Source organism: Colobus angolensis, unplaced genomic scaffold, assembly GCF_000951035.1.
Source record: "Colobus angolensis palliatus isolate OR3802 unplaced genomic scaffold, Cang.pa_1.0 Scaffold137, whole genome shotgun sequence".
NCBI classification, from domain to species: Eukaryota; Metazoa; Chordata; class Mammalia; order Primates; family Cercopithecidae; genus Colobus; species Colobus angolensis.
This window is the reverse complement of record NW_012114455.1, coordinates 1,831,441-1,845,043: the sequence shown is the minus strand read 5'-3', so window position 1 is coordinate 1,845,043 and position 13,603 is coordinate 1,831,441. Positions and strand designations below refer to the sequence as shown.

At 44.4% G+C, this 13,603-nt stretch overlaps 2 protein-coding genes across 4 annotated transcripts in view; one reads left to right on the top strand and one right to left on the bottom strand.

Annotated features, from left to right (window-relative positions):
* The window catches only part of FAM118B (family with sequence similarity 118, member B), a 50,531-nt gene extending 48,280 nt beyond the window's left edge, over positions 1–2,251 (bottom strand). For both annotated transcript variants that reach the window (XM_011934634.1, XM_011934633.1), the window contains exon 1: positions 1,835–2,251. The gene's annotated coding sequence lies outside the window, so the exon portion shown is untranslated. The remainder of the gene's footprint in view (positions 1–1,834) is intronic.
* Positions 1,987–11,468, top strand: RPUSD4 (RNA pseudouridylate synthase domain containing 4). 2 transcript variants are annotated; one of them, XM_011934636.1, is made up of 7 exons: positions 1,987–2,215; positions 2,612–2,777; positions 3,939–4,140; positions 7,807–7,880; positions 8,049–8,120; positions 9,267–9,364; positions 9,939–11,468. In XM_011934636.1, the coding sequence occupies exons 1-7, from the start codon at positions 2,027–2,029 to the stop codon at positions 10,176–10,178; spliced, it is 1,041 nt and encodes a 346-aa protein (XP_011790026.1). In that variant the 5' UTR covers positions 1,987–2,026; the 3' UTR covers positions 10,179–11,468. The 2 variants fall into 2 exon arrangements, with proteins under 2 accessions (XP_011790026.1, XP_011790025.1); XM_011934635.1 differs by having other exon boundaries at positions 7,807–7,900; positions 7,976–8,120.
* The last annotated feature ends 2,135 nt before the right edge of the window (positions 11,469–13,603 follow it).

The following is a 13,603-nucleotide window of genomic DNA, read 5'->3' as shown; positions in this document are numbered from 1 at the left end:
AAACTATAAAAGTCCTGCACCCAAAACAAGTTTTTAATTAATGTAATGATATGAATTTAATTCCCGATGTCAAAATTTCAGGGTCCTTGGAAAAGGGAGCTTCAAGTATCTAAGTAATACGTGATGTTCATCTGTTTAGTGAAATTAGAACCTAGGTCTGGAGCATGGAAGGTGATAATTCTTTTAGGGTGGAATTTCTCAACTTTTATAGATCTCTGTCCTACTGGTAAATGTGCAGGGCGGTGGGGGGAACAGGAGAAATTGATGTTGTTTCTCAATCTCCCTTGGAATTCTTCGCATTTATATCTGAATCGGCATTTACACCTGCCTTATAACAGAAACGTACACAAGGCTTGCTTCTTTCCAACTTTACAAATACATCTGCCTCTATGTTCATTCTTCAGGCCGGTGACAGAAATAAGACAATTCAAAATGTTCAGACACACCTAGCATACATTTATGATGCACTTCAGCCATCTAATAGATATTGTGAGTTTACTATGTGCCAGGTGAGAGGATTTAAAAAAAAAAAAGTCTTCCAGGGACTCACAGATCAACAGCAGCTGCCAAGAGTACGTCTGTACCTGCGTAACTCATAATGAATTCAAACTCAAAGGACAGTTACAGTGTAAGGGAAAAGACCAGATCTCATCACTGACCACCTAGGTTGTAACTAGTTTTCCTACTATCAAACCTTTTCCTTTCCCATCCGTCCTGCATTCAACTGCCAGATTCATTTCCAGAATTTCACTTTCAAGGAGTCTCTCTGCCCTACTCAAGAAGCTTCAAAGACTCCCCACTACCTCTAGTTCAAACTCTTCAACTTGTCACCTCTAGTTCAAACTCTTCAACTTGAGTCTTCTATGAGTAGCTCCACCTGATCAACTTTGTTTCTTGTTGGTACAGCTCCCTTCTGCCAAACCCTCTAGGAGGTGTAGAACCCAAATCTAATTCAACTACCTATTCTCTAATAACTCCTCCGGCAGCCTTCATTCCAAGCAGTCTTAAAAAATTGTTCCCTCTATCGTCACAGATTCATTAGTTTTCCGGACATTCTTTCTGAACTCAGCATAAGTTTTCCTCTTAACAAATGGCAGGTACATCCTAAGTTACTTTTAACACCACCATCCCAAGCAGATGTTTATCTTCCCAGCCACCCCTGAGTGAAATCAGAGGGAGTCACTTGCAGTTCGGGCAAGGGAATTCCAACATCGCATCTCGTGAGAGGGGGTTTGGTGCGGTTGCAAACTGCGGAGGAGAGGAAAAACAAAGGAAACAGGAAAAGTGAAGGTCTGTGCTCCGTACTTTCAGCTTTTTCTTTAGGAGTAGCGAAGGTAGGGAGGAGAGCCCAAGCAATGAATTCTTGAGGAAGGACAGAAAAAACACTCACAGTGCTTCCTAAGTAGGAAGTAGGGGCGGGGGGCCCTGGATAAGGGAAGGGGCCGTCATCCTTAGGAGAGGGGGACAGGTTACAACGTGAAACAAAGAGGATGGGAGTTAGAAGATGACGGGTGGAGAGGCTACAGAGATCCGGGCATCCAATCAAGAGGGTACCCGACGAGTCCCGCAGGGGACTGGCGGATCACCGGAGATTCGGTGGCTAAGAGGGACGGCGTAGATGCCTAGGAGGGCTCTGGGGCGAGTGTTTATGGGACATCGCCTCTAAGGGGGCGCGGGGGCGGGGAGGAGTTTTTCAGTGGGATCTTGTACCAAAAGGAGAAACGTTTCTCGGACCAGTGTTCTTCTTGAACGGAAATCCCGAGGACGCGGAAAACGTTAAAGCGTTGAGGCACCGGCATTTCCCAGCCCCAGCCCTGCTTCCCTACACACTCACCGAGTCTCCTCCAAACGCCACTGCTCCAGCTGCAGCTACCGGCCGGCGCAGCCGCACTGAGCGCGCACCTTCCCCCCGTGACTCGCCCAGGACCCACCCCGCACCACGTGACCTGCAGGCTCCACCCACTCCCGCCTCACTCTGGCCGCCCTTCTCCACGTGGTCTTGGCTCGCCCCTCCCTTCCTGGCAAGATGGCGGCGCCCAGGTGGAGGGCGTTGGGCCTCTGGATCCGGGGAAACGGCCAGGGTTTGGGGAGTCTCTTGAGTCCCGTCTCAAAGCCATTTTGTTCCGCTGCCGCTGCCTCTACGTCCGTAAATGCCCAGAGATTAGCGGAGAGGCTCCGAGCCCAGAAACGGGAACAAGACACAAACAAGAAGCCGGTGAGTCCGAAGGGAACACAACTCCCAAGAGACAGTGCGCTCATTGGTTTCCCGGACGGGGAGTCGGTAGGAGGGTCCTCTGACTGAAAGCGTGTGAGTCAATAGCTCGGACGCCAGGTGGGAGAATGGGGAGAAGGTGGAGGGGAGGGGTCAGTAAGGGTACGGTGTTTTTCCGTGAGCTTTGGCTACTGTCAGGCTCGGTCTTACCCACTGCGTGGGTACGCAGGTTAGACAAACTGGTACCCCTGGTACCCCTGCTCTCAGATTACTCGAGGAAGGCGCGGGTCTGATGCAAAGATAGTCATTCCCACTCAGATTCTCACCCAGAGCTTTGTGTAAGGTCTTCTCCACCGCTTCCGCACCAGGCATTCCTCACAGCTCCTTCTTTCTCCCTAGGTGTCCACAAACCCTGTTCAGCGGAGAGTGCAAGAAATAGTGCGGTTCACACGGCAGCTGCAGCGAGTCCACCCCAACGTGCTTGCTAAGGCACTGACCCGAGGAATTCTGCACCAGGACAATAACCTTGTGGTCGTCAATAAGCCCTACGGTCTCCCTGTGCATGGTAAGGACCACGCGGGAATGGGAGAGGGACCTGCGGCTGCTTTCTGCTACAACCGAGGAAAACTGAGACGTTACTTGTGGTGTACTCTAAAGCCTTGCATTCAAATTAATTAAACCTTTGTAGACTACTGTCCAATATAAGGAACCACCAAGGACACAGAAATAAATAAATAAGACAGTCCTCCCCTTCTAAACATCTGACAGTAAGCAGCAATTCGTGGAATACGCTGTGTGCAGACCACAGGGATCGCTGTAGAGATATATGAAGGCTGTGTGGTTCTAGACTAAAGGTTATCTTCCATCAAAACTGGGAATGAGAAAATGATACATAAGAAAAAAGGGTGTGTGTGTGTGTGTGTGTATGTCTGTATGTGGGAGTATATGTAACATATAACCCCAGAGTGACTGGAATTTAGTGGACGCTCAAATGTCTTTCAACAAATGTTGCAGGTAGTTGTCAGGGACAGCTGAGGTGAATCAGGAAAGATTGATTTAAAAAATGCATTTGCAAAATAATTTTGCAGAGGGAAAAGGCCCATTTTAGCTAGAAGAAGGTAATGCTTTTCTGGGAGATGTGGAGATAGTTGTTCATAAAGACAAGGAACTAAATCAGACATTGCCAAGTGTTTGTATAATTTTTTTCTCTCTTTATTTTCACAACAGTTTTTTGCCTTCCCATTCCCCAATGAAGTTGTTTTCCAGATATTTACATTTTATAATGAGAAAGCAAAGCTGGAAAGAGAAGTAATGTGTCCAAGGTCAGAAAAATGGCTAGTAAGAAGAGTAGACTAGAACCCCAGGAATGTCTAACCCCGAAGCCTATCCTCCTAATCACTCTTATTTAATGCTTCTCAAAGGCCTCATGGTTTTGCAAAGCATGTCTGAGAGGAAAGCCACATGTTCTAGAATGGTGCTTCTCAAACTTTATTATGCTTCTGAATCATTTGGACAGCTTGTAAAATGCAGATTCTACTGAGTAGTCTAGGTTGGGAGCCTGAGATTCGTTTTAATATGCTCCCTAGACATCCCACTGTTGCTAGTCTCTGGACCACACTTCAGTAGTAATGCTCTAGAAAATACTGACAGTTTATCCATTAAGGGCTTTTCTCCCAAGAAGAGTTCTTTTCCTGGCCACTCAAATCTTTGGCTTTTTCTTTCTTAGGTGGCCCTGGGGTCCAGCTCTGCATCAGTGATGTACTACCTATCCTGGCAAAGATGCTTCATGGCCACAAGGCAGAGCCCTTGTATCTGTGCCACCGGCTGGACAAGGAAACCACAGGCGTAATGGTGTTGGCTTGGGACAAGGACATGGCACATCAAGTCCAAGAGTTGTTTAGAACCCGTCAGGTGGTGAAGAAGTACTGGTATGAGGCCTGCTGATGGCAGTAGAGGTGGTATAAGTGGAGGCATTTCTTTCACCTATTTATCCATTAAAAGCAGAAACTCCAATTAATAGAAGGCACTGCACTAGGACCTGCGAGATTATAAAAAGTATGTGAAACAGCTTTGGTGCTTAGAATATTAAGTCTGATAGAACAGTGGTTCTTAATTCTGGTATACATCAAAATTATCAAAAATTAATTATACAAGCATAGGCTGTACATAGTGGCGCATGCCTGTAATCACAGCACTTTGAGAGGCAGAAGTGGGAGGATCACTTTAGGCCAAGAGTTGGAGAACAGCCTGGGCAACATAGTGACACCTTTTCTCTATAAAAAGTAAAAAGGTAGCCCAGTATAGTGGCACGTAGCTGTAGTCCCAGCTACTTGGGAGGCCAAGGTGGGAGGATCACTTGAGCCTAGGAGTTTGAAGTTACAGTGAGCTATGATCACACCACTTCACTCCATCCTGGATGACAGAGTAAGACCCTGTCTCTAAAGGAAAAAAAATTAATTAATTATACAAGTAATATATGATTTTATTCCTGTGATAAAAATAGTCAAACAACAAAGATAATGTGAAAAACTCCTGGAGAATCCACCCACTCTGCCATTTTAGTCTTTTCCCTTGAGGTAACAACCCATGTAATCAGTTTGGTTTTTATTCCTTTAGTTCTTACTCAATGCATTTACATACATGTCTAGTGTATACAGTATGTGTGTATGTAGGTACGTATGTACATAGATATATATATCTATATATATCACATTGTACAATTTACATTATAGTTTTTCCCCTGCCCAACTCTATGTCTTGGGGATCATTCTGTGTTAGCACATAGAGGTTTACCTCAGTGTTTTTCATAGAAAAAAGATACATGAGCGAAAAAGAAACCCTCTGTTCACCATCTGTGCAGTTCCCTGCCCCAGGGGCAATCGCTGTGACTGATATCTTGTGTAAACTTCCAGAGTTATCGAGCATATGTAAGCGTATTACTGTATGGTACTGTGTTTTACACACAGTTTTGTATCCTGCAGTTTTCACTTGGATCATATATCTTAGAGCATTTTGTGTTGTACAGTTAGATCTGTCTCCTTTTTAATTGCTCTGTGAAATACCGCTGATGAATCTTTAGGTAATTTCTCATTTTTTAGAGCCTATTGCAAAGAATATGTGAATGTATTTTTAGGGTAAATTTCTAAAAATTGAATCGCTGGGCTGAATGGTGTGTATATTTACATTTTAATAGTACTCACATTGCTCTCCACCAAGGTGTTATCAGTTTACATTCCCACCACCAGTGGTGAGTACCCATCTCCCCTTATCAGCCAAAGCATTTTTAAAGGGTTTGCCACTGTGATAAGTTAAAACAAAAAAAAGACATTTTCTATTTCCTTGTATAACAGTGATGTTGGCTATCAATTTCAATGTTTTTTACATGTTTGTTGGCTATTTGAGTTTCCCTTTTTGAAAACATACTGTTTATTTCTTTTACCTATTTTTCCATTGGGTCGTTTATTATTTTTATTTATTTATGTATTTTAAGATCATGCCTGGCCTTTTTTTTTTTTTCTTTGAGATGGAGTCTTGCTCTGTTGCCCAGGCTGGAGGGCAGTGGCACAATCTCGGCTCACTGCAACCTCCTCCCTGGTTCAAGCAGTTCTCATGTTTCAGCCTCCCAGGTAGCTGGAATTACAGGCGCACACCACCATGCCCAGCTAATTTTTGTATTTTTGGTAGAGATGGGGTTTCAGCATGTTGGCCAGGCTGGTCTTGAACCCCTGACCTAAAGTGATCCGCCCACCATTGTGCTGGGATTACAGCACTTACAGCTCACAGGCGTGAGCCAATGTGTCTGGCCCAGGTTGTTTATTATTTTCTATTTGATTTGTAAGTATTCATTTTATATTTTGAATGTTAGTCCTTTTTAGATTACAGATTTTGCAGATACTTTGTGATCTGAGAAGCCCTTTAAAATTCTGTATGATTGAGACTTACCCACGAGGTTCTCATTCATAAGTCCGATGGTTGTGGGGATTGGCATCTGTATTTTCAAATTTGATATACAATCAAATTTAAGAACAGCTATAATAAGATTATGGAGAATGGAGGAATTTAGGACACTAGCTAAGACCTCAAAAAGATCTGTGTTCAACTCTCAACTGTGTCATTTACCAGCTGTGGGGCCTTGGGCAAGTTATTAAACTTCCATAAGCTTTGTTTTCTTCATATGACAAATGGAAATAATAGGATATATGAGATGGTTAAATAAGACTGAGTCATGTGAAATACTTAACACAGTACCTAGTTCATAGGAAAAGTTAAAAAATAAAAAATAGAGACTTATTTTATCTATTCAAGGTATCAAAATGTTGAGACTATAAAATACATGTTATGTTATTTGTGAAAAATGTCCATTAAGGTTAAAAATTGGTAACCATTCTCGGTATCAGGTTCATGGAGGAATTGAAATCAATCATTTGGGTCTTGCTGATTGAACATTCTTGAGTTGTAGTGTCGTATCGTTAGGAAGGGCAATCTTGTCACAGAAGATCTATAAAATCTGTAAAATACGATAAAATGTACCAGATAGTAGCTCGAACTGAAATGGAGTGTCTTCGTTGTGAAACCGTGTGTCTGAGTGGGATTTTGACCCCTTGGTTAGTGATTATACAACAGACCACCAGGTACCCAGAGAGAATCTCCCATCATTGACCTGAAAGAGGCATAAATATACAGACAGATTAAACAGTCTTCTACCTGTCTGTGAGGTCATGAGAGGGAGAGCAGCAACAGAAGTGATTTGGAATGAGTTATTGAGTTGTGCTTGTGGTTCCTACTACTTCTTGTTTTTTTTTTTTTGAGACGGAGTCTTGCTCTGTCGCCCAGGCTGGAGTGCAGTGGCATGATCTCGGCTCACTGCAACTTCCACCTCCTGGATTCAAGCGATTCTTGTGCCTCAGCCTCCTGGATAGCTGGGATTACAGGTACGTGCCACCATGCCTGGCTGATTTTTTTTTTTTTTTTTTGTATTTTTAGTAGAGATTGGATTTCACCATGTTGGCCAGGCTGGTCTTGAACTCCTGACCTCAAGTGATCCACCTGCCTTGGCCTCCCAAAGTATTGGGATTACATGTGTGAGGCACTGCACCTGGCCCCTGTGACTTCTTTGGGTACAGTTCCCTCCTGTTTTACCTATGTGGCAAATGAGCCAGGAACAGTTCTCTGAATTTTTTCTTAGGTTCATTCATCCAATTATTTATTCATTTATTCATTTAGCATGCAGTCAGAATCTACAATCTTTTATTATTTGAAAAAGAAAAAAAATACAAAATTATCTTATCATAATTTTAACTGTACATACCCATTTTTAAAGGCTGGGAAGACCATGTTATTAATATAATTTTTTTCTTTTTTTATCCCAAATATTCTACAGTTATCATGTATGACTTTAGTAGTAAAAAAGATTAGCTTGTGAAATCTGTCAGCTCTCAGGCTAAGCATTACACCAAGAGAATCTTGCATGACCCTTCAATCATAAGAAATCACGTGTTAGTGCAGAAGGTCCAGCATGAAATCCTCTAAGTGGCCAAATCTAGGAGGTCTTCTCTGGCTTGGTTGGCTAAAGCAGTGATCTGTGTCACCCCCAGGGCCATCACTGTGCGTGTCCCCATGCCCTCAGCAGGAGTCGTGGACATCCCCATTGTGGAGAAGGAGGCGCAAGGCCAGCAGCAGCACCACAAGGTGGGCAGGCAGCCTCCCTGAGGCAGGGGTTGCTGCTCTTCCTTGAGAATCATATCTTGATTTCTTTGGCTTCAGATGACATTGTCCCCGAGCTACCGCATGGACAATGGGAAAATGGTGAAAGTGCGGCATAGCCGGAGTGCACAAGTTGCTGTAACTCGGTACCAGGTGCTCAGCAGCAGTCTCTCCTCCGCCCTCGTGGAGCTCCAGCCCATCACTGGTGAGAGTGTCACTCTTCCGCAGTGGGATCACACAACCCTGTGCCACCAGGTTTTGTCCGGGGCCTTGTTCCGAGCAGCTAGTGCTATGGCTGACTTGTGTGAGAACGTGCTTCTGGTGCTGATCTGAGGCTACGGGGACTCCCATAGGGATGGTTGTGACTAGCAAAAGAATACAAACAGTTTGAATGCCTCTATTAAAACTGTGCAGAGTGGTTCCTCAAAATGATTAAACATAGAATTATCGTAAGATCCAGCAGTTCCACTTCTGGGTGTATACCCAAAATCATCAAATATTTGCACACATATTCATAGCAGTGTTATTCACAGTAATAAAAGGTGAAGATAGTCCCAGTGACCATTGGGGGATGAATGGAGAAACAAATTGTAGCATATACAGAAAATAGGATGTTATTTTCAGCTTTCAAAGAATTGAAGGGAAATTCTGACACATGGTACAACATGGATGCACCTTGAAAACATTATGCTAAGTGAAATAAGCCGGGCACAAAAGGGCCAGTACTGTATGGTTCCACTCACGTGAGGTACCCAGAAGAGTCGGATGTATAGAGACAGAAAGGAGATTGTGGCTGCCAAAATCTCAGGTTAGGGTGAAGGAGGGGAGATGAATGGGGAATTGTTGTTTAATGGGTCTAGAGTTTCAGTTTGGGAAGATGAGAAAGCTCTAGAGATTGTGGTGGTGGCAGTCGCAAAAACAGTGTGAATACACCTAATGCCACTGACTTGGCATTTAGTATAATGCCAGTGGTTAAACCAGGAAATTTTATGTATATTTTACTACAATTCAAATAATGTGCAAATCAATACTACTTACCATTATGTAGTAAAATTACTGAAAAGTTAGGGTAATGGTAGACGGCAAGTTCATAATAATAATTATCTATGGTGGAAAGAGGGAATTGTGGTGGACAGGGGTACTTAGGGTATTTACAACGTTTACTTCCTAAGCTAGCTGGTGCTACATAACTTATAGCTTGCTATATTATTCTTTATACTTTATTATAGTTAGGACTTGGCCAGTTTACTGCACTTTGATTTAATATGATTTGAAGCAGATGCCAATACTGGTATTGTTTCTGTAGCTCCTCACAAGTTTTCTTTCTTTCTCTTTCTCTCTCTCTTTGAAGGAATAAAACATCAGCTTCGAGTTCACTTGTCTTTTGGATTAGATTGTCCAATACTTGGTGATCACAAGTACTCAGACTGGAACAGGTTGGCCCCCCAGGTAATACTAATTTGACCCAATATGCAACAGATACGGGAGAGAACTTAGGCGTTCCTTTTCTCAAATCTCTGAAATGAGTTACAGCAAAGCCTATTCATTGTCTTCAGACATGGTACCAAGCTCGTTATCTTGCTTTTAGAGGAATTTGGAAGCAGTCAGTTACTGTCCTCGTGGAACTGCAGGATCTGTTGTGAAAAGCTTGCTGTTACATTTGTTTAGTCTGATTTTGTTGGGAGGCTGTGGACAAGGGGAGGGGTGTTTCTGAAGACTGGGAGCAGGTTTTCATGCTGCTGCTAAAGAACCGCAGGGAAAGCCTTTTCATCCTTACACCACAGCCCATTTTCTTGGTAGGCCAAAAAGCACTGGCCGAAAAGAATGTCTTTGGTGTGGTCGTTTTTCCCTCACCTGGGTTCAGAGCCCTTCTTAGACATGCCCCTGAAGCAGGCTCTCCATGACTGTGTCTTCCAGGGGGGTTAGTGTTGGTTCCCTGTAAGTGGAAGTCCCCTGACTTTGCATGTTCGTCAAGGGTCGACTCTTGGCCTTGGTCTCAAAGGTCTGTCCTTTCTTTGTATAGAAGCTGTCCATGGGCACCCTGAAGAAGCTGGGGCTGGAACAGTCGAAGGCCCGCTACATCCCCCTTCACCTGCATGCCCAGCAGCTGATCCTGCCTGCCCTGGGGTCCAGGAAGGAGGATCTCAACTTGGTCTGCAAACTTCCTCACTTCTTTGTACGTTCCCTGCGCCGCCTGGGTTTAGAAATGCCAAATCAGAATCAAAATGAGAACGATGAAGCCGAGTGTCTGGGAGCACAGTGAAGACCGTGGGAGCATCCTGGTACCTGGGATCACAGGTTGGCCCCTGAACTGTTCTTTGTTTACAGGACTCTGCTAACTTCTCACTTGGAACAGACTCCATAAGAGCCAGGTGGGATAAGGTGAAGCAACTCAGCTGCTCCAGGGCTTTTAATGGAGAACAAAGTCTGTTTACTGATAGTTTGGCTACACTGTGGAAAAGCCTGCTGGAAGTCTCCCTGCCGTGGGCTCTCATTGCCAATGTGGAACAGAGCCCAGGGCTGTGCAGACTGGGGCAGTGACTGGAAAAGGAAAACTAAAGGGCAGAATCCAGGATCAGGAACTGTTTTTATCCAGCAGTGAAGCTCTTGAGCTCTTAGGAAGGTTCCCGTGATTGGAAAGAACATAATGGTTAACAAATATCACGGCATCCAGGGATTGCCCAGCTATAGTGTGGGTGGCCCCCTGCACTCTGATTATGGAACCTGTACAAGGGTATTGAGTGTGAGGTTGAGGTGGGACATTTGCTGAGCAAGGAGAGCAGATGTGAATGGCAGGCAGATAACATGGATACATGAAGCTGGCTGGATGTAAGGCAGTAGCGGGGAGCAGCATGCTGTCTAACAGTTGTTAGCTCCAGCTGGTTGTTGCCATGTGGGAATGGATTTTCTCATTTATTTCTTCAGAGAAGCTGGAAACCTAGATATTTGTGTGAAACTTCCCAGGGTATTGCCAGCTAAATCGAATTTTTAAAGACGCTTAGGCAGCGAAGCAAATAATACTTGCAGGTTGAATTTGCTCTACAGGCTAGCAGTTTGCAGTCTATGTTTAATGAATGGTATGGAAGTTTGGGGAAAGGTGCCATCTTGAAAATTCTGGATCAGTGGTTGGCATTTTAGCTGCGTGTAGTATGTATGCTTTCTAGTCTTGGAGATGGCTTTGGTTGGTCCGTGAATGTGTAGTTAGGAGAGTGCTGCCATTAAAAAAAAATCTCTATTGTGGAAGCATATCTTCTGTTCTTGGGTCTCAGGAAGGAGAGGGCTATACTGAACATCACTAGGGATAGATGGAAATGACCTTGGCCTCCCTGCTCAGTTGGTCCATCTAGCTCCCACCTTGTTTCTTGCAAATGAATACACCTCACACTACTTTTTCTTTCTAACAAAGAAAGTTGGAGTGACAGCACAGTTAGGGAGATACACCCCGGGACAGTCTTTATGTGTTCCCTGTGTATAGATGATGCCACTTTCTAGCCCCTTCCCTGACTCCATGGTACCCATTACTGTGCATAATAAATTTAACTTTGAAAGCACAGACGAGATGACTATATTTGTTTATATAAGACCTAAATATTTTTGCTGTTGTTTCTATTTCTAGTAAACCATGCTAGTCAAGAAAAAGGAACAAGAATGTGACACTTAGGAAATACTGATAATTGACATTAATTCAGGGAAACAGATGAACAGGAATACCCACAAGAATGGAGAACAGACTGGGCACGGTGACTCACACCTATAATCCCAGCACTCTGAGAGGCCAGAGAGTCTGAGGCGGGCAGATCACCTCAGCCCGGGAGTTCAAGACCAGCCTGGGCAACATGATGAAACCCTTTTGCTACAAAAAACACAAAAATTAGCTGGGTGTGTTGGCACATGCACACCTGTGGTCCCAGCTACTCAGGAGGCTGAACCAGGAGGATCACCTGAGCCCAGGAGGTTGAGACTGTAGTGAGCCATGATTGTGCCACTGTACTCCAGCCTCGTGACAGAGTGAGACCCTGTCTCAAAAAAAGGAGAACAATCTTAGAAGAACACATGATAGAAATAAAAGTTAGAATTGGAAAATGGAGAAAAGAAGGAGCTAGTCAGGATACGTTTGGAGAAGTGACAGACGATTTCTATTCTCATATATAAATATGGTCTCCTCTAGGATGTCAATCTAGACTTTAATTGGGCAAACTGAATATTTACTAGGCCACAGGTATCTGGGGACATTCACTCATCTCAGGGAGCGCATTAGCTGGGAAAATTCGGTTAGCTGTGTGTTTTACTGACAAGTAAGTGTGAGGCAGGACTGTCATTCCCCAAGCGGGCACGTTGGAGCTGGCCGGAGAACCAGCTGTGTCATTGTTTCTGCCCGGCTTTGTCACAAATGCTGCTTTGTTGTTCTTCGTGAGTTTTTAGCGCTTTAGTGCTGGGTTTTGTGTTGATTGCTGAACTGGGAGCTACCAAGCTAGTGACAGTTGACTTTTTGAGAATTCCTAAGCTTCCCTGGGATACGGGGTCACCACATTGGAGACTGGGGCAGATGTCTGCCCTGCTGCACCTTCCCAGACCTCTCTGAAGCCGATGGCAGCGGTTCCATGCCCCACAAAAGGACTGTCTTCTTTAGTGTCGACTGACTCATGGGGGTGCTTAAGGACCAGGACAACAACCTCAGACAACCTGGTTGATCTGCAACTTTAAGGGTGCAGGGAATGTGCTTGTAGGTAGGCAGAGTCAACTGAAATGCTCTTGTATGTTGATTCGTCAGCCATAAAAGTATGATTTTTTTAAATGTGTTTGTGTTTGAAATAATTTTTATTTGTAAATATGGAATGGCCTTTTAAAAATTAATAGAACATTTAAACACACCATGAGAAACTTCAAATATTAGGTCATGTCATCTGCTTGTAATTAGTTACCATCTGAGCTTGAGAGTGACCTGTGTTAAGAAGTATGGTAGGCTGGGCGTGGTGGCTCATGCCTGTAATCCCAGCACTTTGGGAGGCCAAGGCGGGAGGATTGCTTGAGCTCAGGAGTTCTGAGATCAGCCTAGACAACTTGGTGAAACTGTTGTCTCTACAAAAAAGTGCAAAAATTAGCCAGGCATGATGGCACACTTGTAGTCCCAGCTACTGGGGAGGCTGAGACAGGAGAATCACTTGAGCCCAGGAGGTCGAGGCTGCAGTGAGCCATGCTGGTGCCACTGCTCTTCAGCCTGGGTGTCAGAGAGAGAGAGACACTGTCTCAATACATTTAAAAAAAAAAAAAAAGTGTGGCAGATTTATCTGGAGTCAGATCCCACGTTGGGAGTCCCAGGGTGGGGTCTGGGAACAGACGCCGCCCCAGATGTGCAGGGAGGACAAGGTGTGGGAATCTGCCCCTGCCATTTAGCCCAGGACACTGGCCACAGAGGTGGGACCCAACTCTCTGAAATGGGAGTTGGGTAGGGGTGGGGCACCCGCTGGTTTCTAAACCTTGCCAAATGCAGATCCATTAGGAGTTAGGGCTTCAATATATGAGTTTTGAGCGGGGAAGGGAAGTAAGTGTACACAATTCAGTCCCTAACACTAATTATTATTTTGATATTTTCCTCCAACTATTTAACAAGGTAAAGCCCATTCTTAACTCACAGGTCATGCAAAAACAGATGGCAGGCCACATTCAGCCCGCAGGCTCTAGTGTGGC